The 24,960-nt window shown below is 43.0% G+C and overlaps 1 protein-coding gene across 5 annotated transcripts in view; it reads right to left on the reverse strand.

Annotated features, from left to right (window-relative positions):
* PICALM (phosphatidylinositol binding clathrin assembly protein) overlaps window positions 1-24,960 on the reverse strand; it is a 107,327-nt gene that overhangs the window by 43,687 nt on the left and 38,680 nt on the right. For 4 of the 5 annotated variants that reach the window (XM_066622519.1, XM_066622518.1, XM_066622517.1 and 1 more), the window contains exons 2-7: window positions 14,655-14,797; window positions 9,599-9,674; window positions 7,927-8,029; window positions 4,654-4,747; window positions 3,244-3,355; window positions 864-970 (exon numbers count right to left, since the gene is read on the reverse strand). In XM_066622519.1, coding sequence (XP_066478616.1) covers window positions 864-970; window positions 3,244-3,355; window positions 4,654-4,747; window positions 7,927-8,029; window positions 9,599-9,674; window positions 14,655-14,797 — 635 coding nt within the window. The remainder of the gene's footprint in view (window positions 1-863; window positions 971-3,243; window positions 3,356-4,653; window positions 4,748-7,926; window positions 8,030-9,598; window positions 9,675-14,654; window positions 14,798-24,960) is intronic. The other variant, XM_066622520.1, reaches the window with a different exon arrangement.

Here is a 24,960-nt window from a genome sequence, read left to right on the forward strand (position 1 = left end):
AGTAAACAGACTATCAGTTGTGAAGGACTAGATTCAGTATATGGATCTAAGATATAGAAGTACTCAGAAAGTATGCTGTGATCACACAGTGTGAAGGGGATTTTGCAAGCATGAAACTTTCACAGGATTTCAGTCTCAGTAACCCACACAAGAGCACAAAGTACTTTATTTAAACCAGGGGTGCTCACACGTTTTTGGCTCGAGAGCTACTTTGAAACCCAGCAAGGCCCGGAGATCTACCAGAGTTTTTTTTAAAATGTTCGCACCATCATAACATATAACATTTATGTGTACAATGTATGTTGGTGTACCTTGAGCCCCACTGAGTATAACAGGACTTACTCCTGAGTAGACATGCCTAGGATTAGGCTGTGAGGCTGCAATCCTAGCCACACTTACCTGGGAGTAAGCCCCATTGAGTACAATGGGCCTTACTCCCGGCGTTTCCTCCCAGAGGCACCTGGGGACCAGAAGGGGGGGGGGGTTGGCACTCCGCGATCTACTCATTTTGCCTCGCGATCTACCGGTAGATCGCGATCTACCTATTGAGTACCCCTGATTTAAACCAATCTATGTTTCAGATTTAACTGAGACCAAAGATCCATTCACCTGACACTTTTGGTTCCTAGATTATCTCTTCAGTAATGTCTGCTAATCATTGCTGACAAGCAGTTGCCTTGAACAAACCACTCACACAACCAATTTTACATCAATATTCTCAGTCCTGCCATGGACAGATCTTTCAGCACACTTGAATCAAAGCATTTAAGCTCAATGAGTCTCATCAACACCATTTGTAAGACCTGAAAAAGTAGCAGCAGTCTGGCATGAGTGACAGCAGAATTCAAATCAGCAATTTTTACCTCTGCAACTTTGAGGAACTCTGAAATTCTTGTCATTCTAGTCAGAAACTTCTTATATATATCAAGGCCCTCTTTGCACTGATTCTTTTTCATGTCAAAGTATTTTTCTACAAAATAGAATTTGGGAAAAGGATAGTCAAGATAACTGTCTTCCTATTTATCACAACAGCTTATTTTGAAGAAAAGTAATGCTTCCCAAGGAACAATGAATAACATTTACTTCTCTTCCCTATATGACGTGCCAAGATTTAAGCCGTTTCAGTGTTGGTTATCTATACATCTGGTGCATGAACCACCATTACAAATTACAAGGTAGTAACTCTGGAGTGGACAGATTGAATGAAAGTTAGAGTATTCCAATAGCAAAGCAATAGCAACACTGCTTAGGCCAAGAATGCACTGCTCCAGCAATTATTCAAGGTATTTTCTATACACCAGATTTTCAACTAAAATGACAGCCAAGTTTTCATTTTTAGAAGTTACCATGTGTCCGTGGAGTAGTCTTTTAGTTGAAACCAACGAATAATCAGGAGACGCCTTCAGTTCACAGAGATCTAATTTACCATAAATTGACAGAACAGTGCCAACTAATAGAGAATATGATCAATCCTACACACATCTGGTAAGTGTCCAAAATTGTGAATGCTGGTAACAGGTAGGTGATTATCCATATTCATATCTTGCGACGGGGAGTTGCACATTCACCAGGCAGATAACTGTCAACACTATTTTGCAATGGGGATTTCTTAACTCTTGCATTTTCATGTTATAAATAATTGTATGAATTGCAATTTAAAAGGCAGAGGAACAAGAATTGCCACTGTAATTGTCACAATTGGCAAAATGCACTTAAAGTTTGAGCAGCACCTGCAAAATCTCAAACAATGGCTGGCAGGATTATGTCATCATTGTTCAGTTCTACCAGGAAGCAGGTTCTGCTAAAGAAACGTACAGTTTTTAGTCTGAGTTTCTACATCTCTTTTCCTTTGCTCTGATAGCAAAATAACCTGTCAGGCCCCAAAGTTTTGTCAGGCCTTTTAAGGTGATAAAACTGCTATCACATAGGCAAGCAGAAGGAAGCTGGGGAATTTCTTCCTCCAGCTTGCATTTATTCAGCTGCCTTAGCTCTAGCTGATGTGGTAGTGTAGGCCTGAAAGTACTGTTTTGACACAGCAGACCAATGAGGAGAAGGTTGCAGCCCTTATTTGGTGCGAAAAGTGGGAGGCGTTAAACTCATTTTTCCCCTATGGCATATGCAAGGCTTCCAGGGAGTGTGAATGAGTGGGCTGGCAAGACCAGATGGCAAGGAACAGCAAGCCTCTGGGTTTAGGGGACAAAGGAGATAGTAGCAGAGCAGGAGGGCTATCTATGAACTATGGGGAAGAGAGATTGAAACTGGTAAGCGGATTGAAACTTTCACTTGCTGGCTCTATCCTAGTAGGGAAGCAATCCTTATCTTGGGGCACCAGTTAGCAGTTAGTTACATCCCAAAAGTAATATTGGATACACTTGGGATAATGTTTAAAGACACTCAAAAGAAAGGTAGCACTTGCGCCTAGAAAATCCCATGAAACTCCTTGAAACATATGTTGCTTTCCATGAACTGCGAAGTCAAGGACATATACTCTGCTATTTTACAGCAATTATTTGTGGTATGAGCAGCCCGTGAGAACCCTCTATATCTTGCTTGACTTAGGTAGTGCTCCTAGCTAAGGTAGGTAGGGTTTCCACCTTTTTACTGGTTTGTTTTATATTTAGATAGCAGTAACTTGAGAAGCAGAGATTTAGTAGATGAAACTTTTCCCATCACTTTAACACCTTGCCAAGAAAAGCTTCTCCTGATATAGTTCTGCCTGCAAGACAGGTGCTAAAGGAACAGACAATTCCACCAAACAGCATAGTATCCTCCAATACCCTCTTTTACACTTGCTGTGCAAGAGGCCCCATTCAAAAGGTCAAAGAATGCCCAGTGTGCTCCATTCTTCTCTGGAGTTTTGGCAGCTATCCAGAACCAACGAAAGGAGAATAAAACCTACAGTTGTCATTACTTTATAGCCACAATCATAAAGATAGGGTGCTAAAGGTTAAAATTGCTTGACAAAATAGTCATTTTCTTTAAATAAAACAGAAAAACTGTCAGCTTTGCAATTTGGTTGTGCATGAAAGTGGAACATGAACAAAATTACAGTTCAAGGAATGGAGTAATTTTTTTTATGCCAAAAATATTCTGGACCAGTTCTATATTTATGCAACTGCATATTTCTGTTTACATGTAAACAGAAATAGTTCTTAAAAGGCAGTATAAAAACTGTCTTTCAGGAAGTCAAAACAAAGATTATTGCCTTGCTTACTAAGAACAAAGAAGAGAGAAAGTATTTACCCAACAGGTTAATAATCCCTTCATTATATGCTGCAAAGAGTCTAATGGCATCTTTGAAGAGAAGCATGAAGGCAGCATTAATTACACCATTTGTAAGTTCATTGCTGTTGACCTGGTGGGAACAAGAAAAGTCAAATGAAAAAACGTCCACAGCCATCTTCTGTATTCACTACTCAGTGAAGCAAAGACTCCTCTTGCCTTTTGACACAATGGACTATAAAACCATGGCAGTCTAGCCTGGTTAAGATCTTTGGTCTCAAAACAAATTATACATGCCCAAAATCACCTGTGCATGCCTAAACACACCCAGGCATGCACCCACACCATGAGATTTGCTGTCTGCACAAAATGCCATGAGAGGAAAAAGCAATGAAAAGGAATGCTTCTGAAACATCCAACTATCATACAGTTGCTGGACAAGTTATCACAGTTAATGTTTTTGCTATTTAGGCAATTCTTACTCAACTCCAGTACTTCATAAAATACCATTTATCACAGCTGAGAGAATGTACAGTATATAGCATACTTCAGAAAAAGCCTATCAGATGAAAATATACTGGCACAATTCAAACTCTAAAATTACAGAGAGTCCTTCAGAGGAGCCTGAGTGATGAGTGTACAGGAAAAAAAGCAGACATGCAGTTCTGAACCATGGGAACTCAAGCCATCGTTTGAGTTTTAAACACAACACTGGCACAGGCCATGGTTTGGAGAGATGTCAAAAATCTCATTGTAGGTCTAATGCAGCAGTTGGCAACCTGTGGGTAGGATACCCCCCTCCCCAATTTCATGTGGTTACAATCCTTTCCCCTTATGGAAGGCAGCGAATGGCGGAGACTTGCAGTAATGGCACCAGTTACTTCTGAGTTCTCCCCACCGACAACAACAGGATGGTAAGAAATGGGTTTAAACAGGGCTTCTTACCTCCCTTTCATCATCAATGGCAGCAGCATGGAGAACCAGGAAGTGATGGGTGCCATCACTATGGGTCCTCAGAAAGTTCCCAAACCCACCTTAAGGATAGGAGGTTGTAGGTCTCAAAAAGAGCAGTTGGCTGGGAACCACTGATCTAAAACATGCCACCTATACATATGGTATACAAAATCTCATCTTTACAATCTGGTTCCATCTGGAAAAGCTACTATTTCTAATCAAAGAATGATCAGAATAGTCTAATCTCTAGACTCAACACATCTTACCAATAACTAAGTACCAAAATGCTGAAACAAAAAGCATTTCAAATACACCTTTTGCTGCCTTGGCACAAGAACAAGTGTTTAAAACATTAAGGGGTAAAGCTTTAAGTAACTTTAGTAAGAAGACACCTTCAGTAAGTCAGGAGTGAAAATGCTGATCTGACTCTTTAAAAGGTAATTCTTTATAGCCTTGATCCACAAACTGAAAGCTTACATTGAAATCAAGAAGAGCATCCATCTGGTTTTGAATAATTGGGACAGTTTTTAGCAGTTTCTCTGTATTCATTGTTCTCATGACTCCATCAGCTCTAATACGGAGAAAGGAAAATTATTATTAGCAATGAAACTTATTCGGCATAATCCACTTGCTATGTAGATGCAACAGCCACAAGAAAAGGATTCTCTTAAGACTCAGAGTCCTGTTTTCCCTGCACATGACACCACCATGGGCTACTGAGGTAACAGAAAGCCTGTGCACACTTACCATATTGCCATCCAGCCTTTCCTACATGCCCTGTTATAATATCTGTTATTCATGCTAATAACCTGTACAGAGACCATGGGAACGGATGGATATGGGCAGTGTACAGAGGCCTCCTGCTACACTTTAAGAGCACATCACAGTTTGTGCCCACATACTAACCCCCTGCTGAGTTTTATGTGTTCTCGGTTTTATGCTTCAATCTTAGTCTACTTTTAAACATCAAACAAAAAGTACCAGATTTCAACCTTTGTCTTCCTTGTGCTCTTCTGTTAATTTGCTGTCACTTAGATTTTAATTAATGGTTTCTCATGCCTGAAACTACCTCATGAAACACCTGCATGATGTCTCCTCCCTTACTTTCTTCAAATCTTTGGCACAATGCCCAAGACAATTTTTCTCATCATAATTAAACTTAAAGTACATATAAACAAAATGCCCCTGCTTACACTCATTCTCCATTTACCTTGTGCTTATCTAGGTCTTGCAAGTTCTGAGGAGCAGAGACCCATCCCCTCATTGTGTCATATACCATGTACATTGATGACACTACGTAACGTATTTGTATTTTGTTGTATTTGGCATGTTGGTTAGTTTTTATGATTTGTTGAGAGTTACCTTGGGGGCCAGAAGGCAGCGTAGAAATCCCTACATCAAACTATGTGTATTAGTATGGGCACACCATGGAAATCCTCAGAGCCAAGATGCTGTACTCATGGTCCAAGAGAAGTGTGTTTATTTTAGTTTCTCCAAGAACTCAAGGCAGGCAATAAAGTCACTTCAACAATAAATCATCATTAGTCCCAAAACTAAACAGTCAACAGCAGCTCTTGGTTTTATGCTTCAGTCTACTTTTAAATACTAAAGAATGGCAACAAAAAGTACCAGATTTTAACCTTGTAAAGTACAGAGGGGCCAATTCTATTCAAACTGCCCAGTATAAAGAATGATATCACTTCACCAAACAGAGCTCTTTCTGCAGCCCTCGACTAAACAACCATGCTTATAGGTTAAAGAGTTAACCTACTTCCAAAAAAATAGATACTTAAAACACCTACTAATTTTGAATAGACCTTAATACTAATTCAAGTTGCCAAATTTCAGGCAAAACTGAAAAGGTGCACCATGACTGTTTCCAGCTATGCTGTAGTTTCAAATCAATTCAAAAGTTCCAAATCAATTCAGAAAATATTAAAGCACAGGATAATTCCTAGTCCAGGTAGTTTCAGGAACCTCAATGCCATCTGTAATTTTTGCTTCCAAGGACACTAGTCAGAAACTTAATTTTTTCCCTCCCATATAAGATGAAACAGCACTCTACCTGAAGTCACATGGCGATGATTTCACATTAGGAAGTACATGCCAGAAATAAGTCAAGTCAGGGTTTTTTTAGTGCATAAGAACATAAGAACAGCCCCACTGGATCAGGCCATAGGCCCATCTAGTCCAGCTTCCTGTATCTCACAGCGGCCCACCAAATGCCCCAGGGAGCACACCAGATAACAAGAGACCTCATCCTGGTGCCCTCCCCTACATCTGGCATTCTGACTTAACCCATTCCTAAAATCAGGAGGTTGCGCATACACATCATGGCTTGTACCCCATAATGGATTTTTCCTCCAGAAACTCGTCCAATCCCCTTTTAAAGGCGTCTAGGCTAGACACCAGCACCACATCCTGTGGCAAGGAGTTCCACAGACCGACCACGCGCTGAGTAAAGAAATATTTTCTTTTGTCTGTCCTAACCCGCCCAACACTCAATTTTAGTGGATGTCCCCTGGTTCTGGTGTTATGTGAGAGTGTCAAGAGCATCTCCCTATCCACTCTGTCCATCCCCTGCATAATTTTGTATGTCTCAATCATGTCACCCCTCAAGCGTCTCTTTTCTAGGCTGAAGAGGCCCAAACGCCGTAGCCTTTCTTCATAAGGAAGGTGCCCCAACCCCGTAATCATCTTAGTCACTCTCTTTTGCACCTTTTCCATTTCCACTATGTCTTTTTTGAGATGCAGCGACCAGAACTGGACACAATACTCCAGGTGTGGCCTTACCATAGATTTATACAACGGCATTATAATACTAGCCGTTTTGTTCTCAATACCCTTCCTAATGATCCCAAGCATAGAATTGGCCTTCTTCACTGCCGCCGCACATTGGGTCGACACTTTCATCGACCTGTCCACCACCACCCCAAGATCTCTCTCCTGATCTGTCACAGACAGCTCAGAACCCATCAGCCTATATCTAAAGTTTTGATATTTTTGCCCCAATGTGCATGACTTTACACTTACTGACATTGAAGCGCATCTGCCATTTTGCTGCCCATTCTGCCAGTCTGGAGAGATCCTTCTGGATCTCCTCACAATCACTTCTGGTCTTTACCACTCGGAAAAGTTTGGTGTCGTCTGCAAACTTAGCCACTTCACTGCTCAACCCTGTCTCCAGGTCATTTATGAAGAGGTTGAAAAGCACTGGTCCCAGGACAGATCCTTGGGGCACACCGCTTTTCACCTCTCTCCATTGTGAAAATTGCCCATTGACACCCACTCTCTGCTTCCTGGCCTCCAACCAGTTCTCAATCCACGAGAGGACCTGTCCTCTAATTCCCTGACTGTGGAGTTTTTTCAGTAGCCTTTGGTGAGGGACCGTGTCAAACGCCATACTCTGCCTTTATGTCAAGCAAGGCCTCCAAAGAGATTTATAAAATGTCTTGTAATGAAAAAAGCTTGTAACTCACTCACAGTCTATGAAACTTATTTCTAAAGAGCAAACAGTGCTGTGTTCTTAACATTTTTCCCCCACTCTCCCTGCAACTAAATCATTACCTAAGTGAAAGTCAAACACAGTCTTTCACAATACATGTCTTGGCAATGGAACAATAAACATAACATCTCCTATGGGTCTTCATGCTCCATTTTTAAATATAGAGAAGTACAATCATTAGAACAGAAGCACATAATTGGCAAACTAGACCTTTAAAATCACTGCCCAGCCATTGCAATTCTTACCCTCTTTTTACTTTTGTGAAGTCAAAAGCTACTTGTCTGTAAGAAACTGCCTTTTCATTCAGATACCTGCTATACCGCCTGATAAATGTAGACATATCATAGCCTAAAGGGAAACAAGAGCAAATAATTTAGCTCACTTTTCAGTGAAAGCTCGTTAGAAAACACCAGCCACCACAGTATGTTTACATATTTATTAACTGGTTACTTTAGAAGTTTTCAAGAATCTGATGTTTGTTGCTAGAGGGAGTACAATATTGAAGGAATTAAAGATACCAACAATACCGTTCTATATATGTTTACTCAGAAGTCCCAAATTCAGTGGAACTTACTCCCATATAAGTATGTATAGCAGGGGTTCCCAGAAGCTGCAGCGCCACAACCTACCTCATTTTCTGTAGTGGGTAACAATGCACCTGAGGGTACTGGAGCCCTCTCATGGACTGGCTACAGGCCTCTGCGAGCCTCAGAATGGCCACCAGAAGCCTCTCTAAGCCATTTCTGGTTTTTGCAAACAAATCAGAAGTGGCTTTCAAAAACCAGAAATGGTTTCTGAAGGCCATTCTGAGACATGCAGGGGCCTATAGAATGGGTCACCGGGCTGGGAGAGCCCTCCGGAGGCCCCGGTAAATAATAGAGCTTCTGGAATGACTCCTATTCGGAGCCAAACGAATGCATGAGCAGGTGGAAGGGCCCAGATCATGACTCACTGTCTTTGGGCTCTCCATCCACCAGTGGGTTACAACACATGAACATAAGAACAGCCCCACTGGATCAGGCCATAGGCCCATCTAGTTCGGCTTCCTGTATTTCACAGCGGCCCAACAAATGCCCCAGGGAACACACCAGATAACAAGAGAACTCATTCTGGTGCCCTCCCTTGCATCTGGCATTCTGACATAGCCCATTTCTAAAATCAGGAGGTTGTACATACACACAATGGCTTGTAAACTGTAATGCATTTTTCCTCCAGAAACTTGTCCAATCCCCTTTAAAAGGCGTCCAGGCCAGACGCCATCACTACATCCTGTGGCAAGGAGTTCCACAGACCAACCACACGCTGAGTAAAGAAATATTTTCTTTTGTCTGTTTTAACTCTCCCAACACTCAATTTTAGTGGATGTCCCCTGGTTCTGGTGTTATGTGAGAGTGTAAAGAGCATCTCACTATCCACTCTTTCCTTCCCACGCATAATTCTGTATGTCTCAATCATGTCCCCCCTCAGGCGCCTCTTTTCTAGGCTGAAGAGGCCCAAACGCCGTAGCCTTTCCTCATAAAGGAAGGTGCCCCAGCCCAGTAATCATTTTAGTCGCTCTCTTTTGCACCTTTTCCATTTCCACTATGTCTTTTTTTGAGATGCGGCGACCAGAACTGGACACAATACACATGCTCTGGGAAGCACTGGTATATAGGAATGAAGCATTACATTTATAAGAGAAGCCTACAAGTCATTCAGACACTAACTTTGTCTCTTCAACTTTACATTCTCCTTCAAGTATGTAATTACTCAAACATATACAATGTCACAAACAGCAGTATGAACAATTATTAAAGCATATAATTGCTGTCCAACAGAAAAATTTTACTTCCTGGAACAGCAACAGTTGTGAACTAATGGAGTTACCATAAAACATGTTTTAGAATAATACGACTGCTTGAAACAAACCAGATTTACCTTGCAATCCACTTTTGTCCAAGAAGTTGCTCAAGTTAAACAACGTGTTTCTGGAAGCCAGATACTGGATAAAACGCTAAAAGAAACAGAAGTAACAGTTATTCAGCTGGAGTTGTACGTAACTCAGTATACTTCTTTTCATAGGCAGAAGAAAACAGGAAGTCTGTGATACAAAATTGAGGCATTATTTTTCTTGAAAATATTTTGCTCTCGCTTTCAATTCACATGTTGCAAGGAGAGGGAATGTTCTAAATTGCTGCAACCTTGTCCAGAACATTGGCAATCACACAGCCACCATTCATGACTCAAACTTAGGATGGTCCAAGGCCATATGAAACAGCAGCCAATCCACCCCCAGTTCTGCTGCCCACCCCCACCCTTACCAAAGAAGCAACTAGCTCACAACCCCAGCCCCATCCTGCATGCACACAAGCACTACATCACCACCTGGCACTGGTTGAGGTGGGAGCAGAACCTCTGAGTTTCCACGATCATCCATGCTGGCAATGAACCATTTTAGAACAAGTGGCAACAGAGCCTAGCCCTATTCTCTGAAAGTGCTTGAGATGACATTTGGAAAAAGCAATGTAGTGGCAACCTTCTTCAACACCACCACAATCCTTAGCAGCAATACTGAGGAAGGAGGTAAACCCCCTTCCATCTTCTTGTCACACCCTACCTGAGGAGAGCACATGACGCAGCTGGGCAGGTGCAGGCTAGCACATGGCGGCTTGCAATTTACCACAGTTTGCTGCTCAAAGCAACTGTTTCAGACAGCTTCATTGCTTGGCTGCCCTTGAACAAATTAACCATGCTTTATTGCTTTGGTTCAGGGTTGAATTGGTATAAATTTGTTAACATGCCAAGGGTCAAAACAGTAAGAGGTGGGGAAGAGATCGCATATCCTTGTTAATGTTTCTTTAACTAGGACCTTAACAGCATCAAAATTTGGCTAGGAACAAATATCTGTCATTTGGAGTTAGTATTATTAGTATTAGTATTATTAATAATACTAATATTATTATTATTATACTTTATTTTTACCCCACCTTTCTCCCTGAGGGGACTCAAGGGGGCTTGAGTTTAACATACAACTGTATTTATTTAGTTAATCAGTAATATTTGTGTCAATATTTGCAAAAGAAAGCACAAGGTGGCCTTTTTATACAACAAAGAGCAATCTCCTTGCAATTCTTCAGTCTCATATAGGTGAGCAAATTCTAATGTACAAGTGTCACAACACTTGCACTATTCCACTGCAGTATTCAATGCTATGACATTTCTGCAGTCTCAGTCTCCATTCATACACCTCAAGACTTTGCCAACCATTTCCTTCGATCACTTACAGTTCTACTATCACTCCTATAATGGACAAGTTCTGATAGATACAACATTCCAATGTCACTGAAACGTTTTAGGTGTACCAAACACCTGGAAGGCACAAGTACGATGAGGAATGTCACACTGAGAGTGTAGCAGTCAAAAGTGCAAACCGAAGTCAAGTTCAGCACACAAGAAGTGAATGCTAAAATGATATTTCATGCATTTGATATAATCTCACAAGCCGCTACTTTGGTCCACATTCACTTGCCGCATACAGATGTAGGAATAGACCATACTCTCATGCTATGCCCCATCAACATTCTGCATTGTTGGCAGGGCCAATAGTTAATTCTCGTTTTTAACTGCCAACTCCAATCCTGTGGATTAATTTATCCTCATCAATACAAGTGTTACCTAACTCACTGCACATGCCGTCTCTTCGCAGCCATAAAAATTCTAAGGGAAACTTTTCACCTATCGTGCAGTGCTTGCAACTTAACAAGTCTCCACATATTTTCAGTTGTTTTTGCTGGTTTAACAAGTTGCAGTGCTAACTCAACACAGTAATGACATAATCTGAGCTCAGTGAGTTCAGATGCAAAAGTCTGATTAATGGAACAAAGGTGAAAGATTTCAAAATGCAATCAGAACTAGGTTTTTATTTGAAAATTTTTATTAAAAGTGTTGCAAGTTTAACTTAATGAGTTCATGTAGTGTACAGCAAAGAGGGTCCATGGGAACCTAGCCCCATTTTCCCCATAGGATCAATGATTCAGTAACCACAGGGTTTTCCAGGAACCTAACCCCAGTGGTTAACAAGAATTAACTGTATTTGTGATGCACTGTAGTCAGACAGAAAAGAGACTAGCTAGTTTTCATGTGGTTACCACAAGCAATGTCACTACTGGTTTTGCTGGTAAAGGCATGACTTCTTCTTGGAAAGTTTTCTAGCAACCATACACACATTTGAAAGGCTTTTGTTAACCTTGGACTGAATGCAACACTGTTGGTGCTAAAACTGTTTAATTAGAAAATTGTTAGCAAGCTGTTTATGCTCAACTCTACAAAAATCAATGCTGGAGTTGTCACTTGATCTCTGTTCCAGAAGAAAATTGCTGAGAAAGAAGATGCTATAAGAAGATGCTACCAATATAGTCTGCTCTTCTACTTGCTACAGTACAAGCATAAACATTCCACTGCCAAAGACAGATTATGGAAGGAAAATATTAGACAACTGCTTTGTACCCAGATAACAAAGGTCTCTTAATCAACAGCATGGAACATAAAGAATCAAAAGGTACTTAGAAGACAGTTAAACATAAAATCAGACAGAGTTGATAGGCTTCCAAGGAGAGTTCCATAGGCTATTCTCAAGTTAGTAAATGTAAGACAACTAAATGTGTCCCAAAACTTTGCAACTGTATGTACTGACATATGTATCAGTAGGACAGTGAATGAAAAAGACAAGTCAAGTGCAACAGCACAGAGACATCAGATTATGACAGTGAATACTGTATTGATACACCAAGGAAGTATGCATGCAGTGTCATACTTCATGAACAAGCATTTTACTCACAATGGATGTGGATGTACCGACTTAAGTGTCCTACTGAATACAAATATATTTCTTACTAAGTTTTTTTAAATGTCAGGGGACAGTGATTTCAAACCCCAGCAAAATTTACCTAGGAACCAATATTTGTAAAGACCATTGTTAAGGTGCTAATTAAAGAAACATTACCAAGACATTTTTGCACATAGCATCTTAGTTGTTCTTATCAATTCAAACCTAAAACAAAGTAAAAGAATAAATCATATTTACTTTTGAGTCGTAAATGGTTGCTATAAGTGAGAGTCAATTTTCTGGACACGGCTGAGGAAATTTTGAAAAGCCTATCCTGCAGCACTTGTGGGAATGACAACACATGCTGTTTGTTTATACTGGAGTAGTTGCCATTCTGGTATGAAACAAAGGATCCAAAAAGTACTTCAGATGATGGTTAAAAAATATAAAATCAGAATGAGTTGACAGACTTCCAAGCAGAGCTCTTCAGACAGAAATAGTAGACAGTTTGCTAAGACCAGTTTAGCCTAATCAAACAGTGGTGTCCACTTGCAAATCCAAACACAGTGGATAAGATGTCTCCAAAAAACAAAGAAAGAGCTGGCATTTCACTAAAAAGGATAAATGTTGTAGTAATCCATCTACACAGAACAATGTTCACCAAAGGAGAATTTCTTTTAGATGGTTAACCAGTCAATAATTTAAGGATATGAGAAATGAAACACTTTAGAAAATTCGCATCAGCTCCATGCCTCAGCCTGGAACAGCCACTTCCTTTTGCTATACTGATTAGCACTGATGTTTTAAAGATAAAACACTGTAAAGGTTTAACAGTTTTAAGAGTCATTTACCAGGTGTATCACACATGACAGGGAGGGGGTGTCCAACAAGCACCTTTCCCTCCTCTTTGGACCACAAAGGTTACTGTCATGACATCAGTTAGTATAGACAATAGCACTGCAAAATGAAGGGAAATCTTCTAGTTTCCAGAAGAGTAATTCATTCTCCCAAATCATCGTCACACACAGTTAGTTGGCAACCTTCAGTCTTGGAAGACTATGGTATTGCGCTCTGGATGGTGGTTCTGGCACAGTGTCTAGTGTGGCTGAAAAGGCCGATTCGGGAGTGACAATCCCTTCCACACTGGGAGCAAGTGTAGTGTGTACCTGGTCTGTCTTCCTGGCTGTGGGCCTCCCTTCTTTGCCTCAGCCTGTTGGCCAAGTGTCTCTTCAAACTGGGAAAGGCCATGCTGCACAGCCTGCCTCCAAGCCTGCCACTCAGAGGCCAGGGTTTCCCACTTGTTGAGGTCCACTCCTAAGGCCTTCAGATCCCTCTTGCAGATGTCCTTGTAACGCAGCTGTGGTCTACCTGTAGGGCGCTTTCCTTGCACGAGTTCTTCATAGAGGAGATCCTTTGGGATCTGGCCATCATCCATTCTCACAACATGACCGAGCCAACGCAGATGTCTCTGTTTCAGCAGTGCATACATGCTAGGGATTCCAGCTCGTTCCAGGACTGTGTTGTTTGGAACTTTGTCCTGCCAGGTGATGCTGAGGATGCGTTGGAGGCAGTGCATGTGGAATGCCTTCAGTTTCCTCTCCTGTTGTGAGCGAAGAGTCCATGACTCGCTGCAGTACAGAAGTATACTCAGGACGCAAGCTCTATAGACCTGGATCTCTTTGTGACACACATGACCAAAGATAATGCAATTTTCAAAATGTTACTGTTTGGGGGAAATGGAGTGGCATGTTTGTGACCATTCACATGTTATTCTGTTTCCTCACTATTATTAGATTATAGAGAGGTGAGGAATTAAACATTCCTTTGCAACTACTTTCCTACATATTCCTTTTATCAACAATTTATCAGATAACAGGCAAAAACAAAAGTTTGATGCTTTCATATTTTGTTAAGTTGGACAGAAAAATTAAAAATATCGGCCAGAAAGTTTCAAACTTTAAACTTCTAACACCTCTGGACCAATGAACAACCTTAGCTGTGACATTTAAATTTGCCAGCTTTATAATTCTACTGTATACATCAGAGAGTATTAGGACTTCCTCTACAATCTTTATCTTCTTAGGATGCTTTTAAACACCATGCATTCTGTCTGATACACAGCAACACAGAGATTAAACTGAGGCAGCAGTTCCAACATGTCAGAATTACCTCATTTCCATACACCATTAGATGATGTGTTGTGATGAGTGACTTGAATACCACCACCCAGCTACTGTTAGCAGTCCTTTCAAACAAGCTGTCTGCCAACTGCGGGATATTCACATTCATCTCATTTGTGCACTGTATTAAATCTGCAACAAAGAATTGTAAAAATTATTATTTCAAACCAAAGTGACATTCAATGAATAATGAGGAAGTGTAGGGGAAGATGTTTTTGCTAGGGTTCTTCCTTGGAAGCACAGAGGAAGAAATTTATGCTAGGGCCCTTTCTTTTATAAGATGCTGATCGACTGGGTATTCTAGGGCAGATGTTCAAATTGACAGAGGAAGCGGACAATAAGGGCCAATTATGTGCATAATGGAACATGTTCCTGAATCTCTTGGAGATATGCAACAGTTTCATTGTACATGCCCAGGTATTTCTCAATAGCCAAGGTGCTGTAGAAAGTTTCCTGAAGAAGGTCTGAAGCTGAGCAAGTATGCAAACCAGTTAAAGGCTTTTGAGTGAACTATACAAACAATGGAAAGACTTGTTTTTATTTACTTTTTGGGTTCAGAAGAAAACTACACAAGGGGAAAACCAAGACTCAAAATTCTTATGAGTAAGATGGTGAACAATTTGGTTGGTTCAGGACTAGAATGAACACTTAAACATAAGACTTTAAAAAACCAACCATTAAAAGACGAATCAGCAAGATACACAATGCTGACACCTCTACAGGAAATAGCAAGCCAAAGTAAAATGTTTTCACGAACAGGTATCCACCGAGGGATCAATAATTCCTATTGAAAACTGGAAGTGGGTTCTGACAGGAAGTAAGTGCTGTTCAGAGCAGCAGAGAGGTTCTCAGAGGGAGCTTCAAGCCCTCCCACACCCTGCCAAAGGCCAGTGCTGCCCCTCAGATAAGTGAAAACCCCTTGGTCACAGCAATGCTGCAATTACTGTGACGCCATCTCTGCTATCCCTACAGAGTCACTCCCCTTAACGGGGAATGCCCTGCTCCCCGTTTCCCTGGTGGGTCATGACCCACCAGTTTGGGAACCCCTGCTACAGATGACACTAACCACCATTGGCAAAGCATTCCAATTTTGGAATAGTCAGATAAAAATATTCAACTTCTGCCTGAAACCACAGACTGAGAAAAGTAAGGAAGTAGTTCTTGCCATCCCAACGCAACCTTACTACAATATCTTTTTTCAAAAATGAATAGGAAGAAGAGTTCTCCAAGGCATGGTTTGCAGTAAATTTCAAAAACTATTTTTGGAGAATGAGCAATATCTGGGCCAATTGTTTCATACAGTGAAGCCTCCAACTCAGAGGTATGCAGCTGAAGGGAGGAAACATTGAGCAACGCTGGAGGACTTTAGCCAAAAAACAAGAGTATATAGTGGACTCTCACTTTATGATATTAATCAGTTTCAGAGAGATTACTGTATTGTGAAATATTGCAATGTGAATCCAAAATAATGCATTGTTTCTTGGTAATTTGTTCCAAAACCTCAACTTCTGCCACAGAACTAAGCTATTTCCCTCTCTAAAAAGTGATTTTAAAAAGGTGCCTACAATGCTCATTAAGGGTCATTGTTATGTTAAAAACACCCCTACCTGCCTGGAGCTTGCAGGCTTTCACTTCTGCTAAATCATTCCCTCAATATACATATAGCTACAATGCTGCTATCAGGCTGAGATCCTATAGAGCCACTGTTCTATTTTTAAAATGCTCTTTCCTACATGCTACTCTCTCCTTTTCTCAAACACACACAGCCATGTTAAACACTCCTTCAACACTCCTTCAAAGTCTTATGTTTTCATTTGCCTTTGAGTCCACTCCTTCCCTCAAACACACACAGCTAAGGTATTAAACACATTGTTATTGGCCAAGATGCTACCAAATGCTTGCAGTTGCTGATTAGCTTATCTATCACCCATGAGGTTCTGTTGTGCAGGACCACTTTTGCAGAGGCATCACTGCTGAAAGGGCAGCCCATGTGATAATTGGGCTCTCCCAGAGCCTTCCTTTCAGTAGCATTGCTTCTGCTGAGGTGCTGGAAGAGAGAGATGAAAGGAGGCCTCAGAAGGTGAGAAATGGTACAGGGAGGAGGCAGACCAAGACAGGTGAGAAAGGGAGGGTGAAGCTGCTGAGGTGCCAGGAGAGCCCAATCATCACTTTGCAGAGCAACTCTCAGCTGCTGAGGTCTGCCTTGGCAGAAGCAGTGCTACTGAAAGGGAACCTCATGTGATAATTGGGCTCTCTCATATCTTATAAGCCGTCTTAAAACTCATTGACTGAAGGCTGTTTAATCTGAATACTTGTTTTTTCTAGCAGTTCTCCAGCAACAAGTTTCACACAGCTTCAGTTTATCGAAGTGCCACATAACAGTCATGAAACTGTACATGTAAGGGCCAATTCAAATTAAACTCTTTCATATGAAAACACTAAATGCTTTTACAGTTCAAATATTAAGACCTGTCTTGTGTACAAAGGGTCATCGTACTCACAGGTACAGGGACTCCACAATAAAGAATAAAAAAAAGGAAGCAAAGACAGCTTCAGGTTTTGACCATTAGAAAGAAGAAAATTCATCTTCATGAAAACTCTCTTCAAAGTTAAAGATTTATGTGTGGCAAGTACAGAAATCCTTAAGTGATTTAGCAGATTAAAAATGTCAAAGTAGCATTATAGCTTTCTAAGCTAACCTTGCTGCCAAGTTTTAGTTTAATGGTTTTAATGTCACAGAGAGTGCAGGAAGAAGGAACTTTTGCAAACAAGGGACAGTACATGGTCCATGGTAGGAAAACTGACATCAAGCCTTGATTTTTTTCTTTTGTCTAAATAGTCTATAAATGGAGTCCTTCAGAAACAAAACCTTTAAAGCATAGTCACTGGAAAGGTATTCATCACTTCCTTAACCAGCCCAAGTAGTTTCCTGCCTCCAACTTTCATGACTAAATGTCAGCTTCCAGTAGTCATCAACTGAATTAACCTGGAACAAATCCAACCATTGCTGGAACGACTGAAGAGCTTTTTAAAAAGTTAACTTTTAAACTTGAAATATGATCATTGTGCTTCTTTTAGGATACTAATCTACATTTGTTCAAGACAAGGACTATAAGCAATTAACTTTCAAATATGTTTCAAGTTCTGGCCATACACAGAGCTTCACCTCTGATAGTTTGAAATAAAAGGTTTTGGAGAAAGATTTGAATTCAATTTTTTTGGAGAAAGTTCTTTGAATTCAATTTTTTTAGTTCAAAGCTATGGAGTTTATACAATTCACACCTACAAAGAAAAACTGCAAACCAAACACAAGTCTATTAGTTTTGGGCCTAGTGTCTGCATATCTTCCTGTGTTTCCATCACAGCCAAGTTCCACTCCATACAGGGTTCTAATCTATATCTACTCATCTGAAAATGTTTTCAAGATTCCAGTCTGCCATTCTCTGGGAGGAAAGCCTCCACACATGCATGTCATCTCTGCACAGACTCAAGCAAAATGGTCAAATTTCAGGAGCTTGAAAGGCTTCTTTGACAACCATCTTAATTTTTCAACAGTAGATGACATAAAGCTTAGCTTACTACACTGGTTCAAAAAGCAAGGATTCTGTCACTTCTGTTCAACCTAAATACAGAGAAACTCTGTAGTCCTCAAGATTAGTATACAGGGGCTCAAGACAGAATACCACAATATACTGTACTACAAATGAAGTTATTCCTAAAATCAACTACCCTAGAGACTGAATCAAAAAAGCAAGAACTGAGCATAGTCTTTTAGCAGACTGCTATGTTACCCATGTGTCACCTGGGCCTAGCCCTGGTGGCCAGGAGTTCCACAGGAGAAGGGGTCTCCTCAAGAGTAGAGGCCTCCTGGGGGGGTACGACCCAAGTGCTATCAGGATTGGGGTCCCCGGCAGAACACCTACTTGGGAGTAGGGCCAAGGACCAGCTGGGAACAGCAAGCAGGCACATGGTCAGAAGGGGTGGGGCTGGACAAACCTGAGGGTGGCTTCAAAAGGAGCCTGGAGAGTGAAGGGAGAGGTGGCTCCTCTCCAGAGGGAAGCCAAAGGGGGATAGTCACCCCTGCCTAAGGGGAAAGAGCAAGGCTCCCAGAGGGGTTGTGCAGACTTCCGCCCTGGAGAGAGGAGGCCGAGGCAGAGATCTACCTGACCTAGGACCCGCCTGGACCCTGGGGGCGAATCCAGGAGAGACGGGGCTACGGAGACAAGGTCTCACAGCCACCTATACCCCGGGGGTGGCCAGTTGATCAGGGGACAAGCACAGAGGTATCGAGGGCCCTCCCAAGGTCAGCCAGCCTGACCCCGACCTGCGGTGCTGCAGCCATCCAGAGCCTGGACCCCTGGCCAAGGGACACTGGTCGGAGAGCTCAGGCTGGAACCACAAAGGGGCGGAACCAGAGTCTATTGGACGACGACGGCACGAGTCTGTGTAATGTATGGTGGCCTGTGAAGTAACAGGCCCCATGAATGTAAAACGGCTGACACTAGTAAACCGCCTATGGAGAACAACTGTATCTGCCTCCCGACCACTACATATCGACCAGGTAAGCCCCCTGCGCTCAGTAGCTACCCCAGGGGTGGGGCCTTCTCCCGCCATGGACATTACACCATGACTTTGACTTAATTCAACCACAGCAAAACAAGCTTACCAGCACTTTGCTGGGTGGAAGAGGTAATAGGTTGGAAAGACGGAGAAATGAAGAGACTCCAAAATTCCCACATATAGTTTTCTGGCAGAAACAATTGATCACACCAGTCCCAGTGCCTCACTTGACCAGGATGGGGAGGCAACACATAGTCTGACACCACAAGTACAATCTCTCCAGATCAGTAAAAATTCTCTGGAATCTTTGAGGGGCTTCATTAGCTGTTAACAGTATCTGGTACACATTACAGACATACCTTTGACTAGCCACTAGACATTTCAAATTCACATAGTTCTTTACATCTTGATTTATGAAAACAAAATAATGCTTAACTGTGAAACAGCAATTCAGAAGAACCCTTTCCTAGCTCCTTGGAGCAATGCCAGATTGTAGACTACATATGAGAATTATGTAATGTTCCAGTAACACCTCTCTGCACTATTCCATTCACCCAGTAATATTATGTCTCAAACAAGCTTCAACAGCAAAGAAAAAACCATGACGTTGATTTTGCTTGACATGGAAACAATTTTAAAATTTATATCCCACCTGTGGTCCCTCAAGGGGACCACCAGGGCAGTTCACATAAAAACCACCAAATCAATAAAGATATATAAGAACACACACACACACACACACACACACACACACTCCAACCAACCAAGGAGCAGAAAAACTTTGAAATATCAGATGAAATAGGTGAATTTTCACTGCCATCTTAAACATGAACCGAGCAACCTAGGAATCCTGGGAACAGAGTTCCACAAATTGGGTGTTCCACAAACTGGGTGTTGCCACTGAGAAGAGACTTACATCTCTACCACCTGAAACTCAGGCAGTGACCGTACACAAAACATTATTGTATTGGCAACCTTCAGTCTCGAAAGACTATGGTATCGCGCTCTGAAAGGTGGTTCTGGCACAGCGTCTAGTGTGGCTGAAAAGGCCAATCCGGGAGTGACAATCCCTTCCACACCGGGAGCAAGTGCAGTCTGACCCTGGTCTGTCTCCCTGGCTATGGGCCTTCCTTCTTTGCCTCTTAGCCTCAGACTGTTGGCAAAGTGTCTCTTCAAAACACAAAACAGTATCCTTGATAATTACCATCTGGGGTTGTGATGAACTGTGTGGGCTTGAGCCCTCCTTGTATCTCAGTGCAATGCTTAAACATGGTACAAAAGTCATGTATGTACTAGGAGCTCTAGTCTTTTGCAATATATTGAGAAATAGGTTGCTTTTTATGCATGTGCACACATCACTGCAAGGTGCCTTTGTTCCAAGCACTTTCTCATGTGAGACAAGGTCTTACTACTACTACTACTACTACTACTACTACTACTACTAATAATAATAATAATAATAATAATAACTTTATTTTTACCCCGCCTTTCTCCCCGAAGGGACTCAAGGCGGCTTACAAAATATTAAAAACATAATTTAAAAACAAATAAAAACATATTAACACATCATAAAAAACAGCAGTCAGAGTAAAAAAAAATAGGTAAAAAAAGCATAAAGCAGCAGCAAGTCATAAAAGAATCAGGCCTGTAAAAAATATTGCATTCTGCACTAGTTGCAGTTTCCGAACCATCTTCAAGGGCAGCCCCACATAGAGCGCGTTACAGTAATCTAATCTCGATGTCACCGAGGCATGGATCACCATGGCCAGGTCTGCACGATCCAAGTATGGCCGCAGCTGGCGCACCAGCTGAAGCTGAGCGAAGGCCCCCCTTGCCACAGCCGCCACCTGGGAATCCAGGAGCAGCTGCGAGTCCAGGTGGACCCCCAAGCTGCGGACCTGCTCCTTCAGAGGGAGTGCAACCCCATTCAGCGCAAGCCGATAGTCCAGCACCTGCATCGAGGATTTCCGAACCAGGAGAGCCTCTGTCTTATCCGGATTTAATTTCAGCTTGTTAGCCCCCATCCAGATCCTCACTGCCTCCAGACAGCGCTCCAGGCCCTCAACCGCCACCCTGGAGTCTGGAGGAAAGGAGAGATAGAGCTGGGTGTCATCAGCATATTGATGGCACCCCACTCCAAACCCCCGGATGACCTCTCCCAGCGGTTTCATGTAGATGTTAAATAGCATGGGGGACAGAATTGAGCCCTGTGGCACCCCGCATCTCAAGGGCCAGGGTGTCGAACAGGCATCCCCCAGCACCACCATCTGGGACCGACCCTCCAAGTAGGAGCGGAACCACCGCAAAACAGTGCCTCCAGCTCCCAACTCGGCCAATCGGCCCAGAAGGATACCATGGTCGATGGTATCGAAAGCCGCCGAGAGGTCCAGCAGGACCAACAGGGACGCACTCCCCCTGTCCAGTCCCCGGCGTAGGTCATCCACCAAAGCGACCAAGGCGGTTTCCGTCCCAAAGCCCGGCCTGAAGCCAGATTGAAAAGGATCCAGATAATCCGCTTCATCCAAGACTCTCTGGAGTAAGGACGCCACCACCCGCTCAATGACCTTGCCCAGAAACGGGATGTTGGAGACTGGCCGGTAGTTATCCAACACAGTGGAATCCAGGGAGGGCTTCTTCAGGAGGGGGCGAACCACCGCCCGTTTCAAAGCGAGTGGTAACGTCCCCTCCATCAAGGAGGAGTTGACCACCCTCCCTGTCCACTCAGCCAGCCCACCCCGGGCAGCTCTTATCAACCAAGCTGGGCAAGGGTCGAGCAGGCAGGCAGATGGCCTCACACTCCAAAGGAGTCTGTCCACATCCTCAGGCTGTACAAGCTGAAAAGAATCCCACAACACAGGACAAGCAGTTGCCAAGGGGACATCGTCAGACACTGTCAATGTGGCATCCAAGTTGTGACGAATACGATCGATTTTATCTGCAAAATGTTGCGCAAACACGTCACAGCGGCTGACCGTGTATTCCTCCTGGTCTACTGGGGGGGCCTGATGGAGGAGGCCCTGCACCACACGGAACAGCTCTGCCGGACGGTTGTCAGCAGACGCAATGGTAGCAGAGAAGAACGATCTCTTCGCTGCTACCACCGCCACGGAATAGGCTCTGTAATGGGCTCTACTCCGTGTCCGATCGGATTCATCCCGAGTTTTCTGCCACCGTCGCTCTAGACGCCTGCTGCTGCTGCTTCATCATTCGCAGCTCCTCAGTGAACCAAGGAGCTGCTCCGAGTCTGCGACGTGGCAGAGGTCGCTCCGGAGCAATCTCATCCACTGCCCTGGTCATTTCCCCATTCCAGAGGTCAACCAGGGCCTCAGATGAGACGCCAGTCTTGGCAGTGGAGAAATCCCCCAGAGCCCTCAGGAAACCTTCAGGATCCATTAGCCTCCGGGTGCGGACCATAGAAAATGGTCCCCCGCCTCTGCGGAGGTAGGAAGTCGCAACAAGCCTAAACCTTACCAGGAAGTGATCTGTCCATGACAACGGAGTGATCTTGATCTCCTCTACGTCCAGATCACTGCCCCAGTGCCCAGCTGTAAACACCAGGTCCAGCACGTGTCCTGCAGTATGTGTTGGGGCCAAGATCTTCTGGGACAGGCCCATGGTTGTCATGGCAGCCATGAAATCCTGAGCTGCACCTGACGCAGGGGCCTCGGCATGCACATTGAAGTCCCCCAGCACTAATAGGCGGGGGGCCTCCAATGCCACCCCCGAGATCACCCTAGTCAGCTCAGGCAGGGAGACTGTTGGGCAGCAGGGCGGGCGGTACACCAACAGAATCCCAATCCTGCCCGGCCTACTACAGAGTTTTCTGGGAGAGCTACCCTCCCCCCCTTTCCATTTTCAGTAACAATCTGTTTTGCACAGGCCCTAATAGGCAGTGCTGATGAGGGAAAAGGACAATTGTGCAAGCAGGGAGGTTCAAATGAGGTGCACACACATCTAGAAGTCCTTCCAGGATATAGCCCTATGCCAATTTACAATTGACAATGTGCTCTTCCACCAAAATAGCTTAAATAACAAACTATTTTGAATGGACCACCCAACTGATGCTGAGAAGCAGTATACTACCACCAAATGTAACTTACAAGAGGGAGTGAATATTTAAGGAGACTACTGCTTGCATGCTGCCTTCCTGGAAAGCATCATATAAGCTACTGAGGGATACAAGATACAGTAACACACACACACACACACACACCATAATGGAGGATACATTCCTGCAAAGCTGAGTGCTTATGAAGCAGCATTATAGGAACTTATAGTTCAATCTAATGTATTCTTACTCAGGAGTAAGTCCCAATGTGTCCAATGGGGCTTATTTCTAGGTTACTCATATAACTGCATTCATAGTTAACAATAAGGCAGGAAGTTGTTGACAACTAGCTAGAATGCACCGCTAGAACAGCAACTGCTCTCATTAGCTGCAGAAGCTGTCAATCACATGCAGGATGAAGAGCACATAACAGAACAGTGCTAAAGAAAGTGGCATTTTGGAGATATTACTGTATTCTGGATGGAACGAATCTTGGTTCTGTCCTAGCACAGCTCTTCTGGCTCTTTAAGTACAAGGTGTGTCCAGAAAGTAATAAGAATGATATTTTTAAAACACTTTGAAAAATTTTACAATTTTACATACTTCTTCAAAGTATGCACCTTGTGAGTATACACGAAGCTCCCAGTGGTTTTTCCATTCTTCAAAGCATTGCTGGAAGTCTTCAAGTGGGATGACATTCAGAGCCTGCGTAGTGGCTCTTTGGATGTTATCCACACTACCAAAATGGTGTCCTTTCAAACCATTCTTCATCTTGGGGAATATGAAAATGTCACAAGGAGCCAAGTCAGGGCTGTAGGGTGGATGTGGAAGCACAATGATGTGTTTTTCAGTCAAAAACTGACAGTCAAATCCTTGTAGGCAACCTTCAGTCTCGAAAGACTATCGTATCGTGCTCTGAATGGTGGTTCTGGAACAGCGTCTAGTGTGGCTGAAAAGGCCAATTCGGGAGTGACAATCCCTTCCACACTGGGAGCAAGTGCAGTCTGTCCCTGTTCTCTCTCTCTGGCTATGGGCCTTCCTTCTTTGCCTCTGACTGTTGGCCAAGTGTCTCTTCAACCTGGGAAAGGCCATGCTGCACAGCCTGCCTCCAAGTGGGCCGCTCAGAGACCAGGGTTTCCCACTTGTTGAGGTCCACTCCTAAGGCCTTCAGAAGCACAGTGATGTGTTTTTCAGTCAAAAACTCTGACAGCCAAAGCACTGTGACAAATCCTGAGTCACAATTTCATGAACAATTGACTTGGGAATTCCTGTTCCCTCTGCAATCATTCCGATCGTGAGCCATCAATCACAGATGAGAACAGACCTCACTGCATCCGCATTCTGTCCCTTTTTTGACAAAGAGGAGAGTCCTGATCATTGTCTTTAACACCTTTCTTGAAGGCCTTGTGCCATTGGTACACTTGTGCAGATGATAGCACAGCTTCTCCATAAGCTTTCCTCAATATTTCCAAAGTTTCTGATGCACTTTTACCCAATTTCACACAATTTTATTGTGTACCGCTGTTCCAAACTTGCTTGCATTTTTCTTAATATGAGGCACTTGAACAAGGTGTCACAAAAAAGAATGTCTTGACTCTGACAGGGTTAAAATGCAACTGATCAGTGTTCTAATGTAAGCTTGGCACCCCACCCCAAGTGACTTTGGCCAGCTTCTCCCTTCAGAGTC

This window comes from Tiliqua scincoides, chromosome 3, assembly GCF_035046505.1.
Source record: "Tiliqua scincoides isolate rTilSci1 chromosome 3, rTilSci1.hap2, whole genome shotgun sequence".
Taxonomy (NCBI): Eukaryota; Metazoa; Chordata; class Lepidosauria; order Squamata; family Scincidae; genus Tiliqua; species Tiliqua scincoides.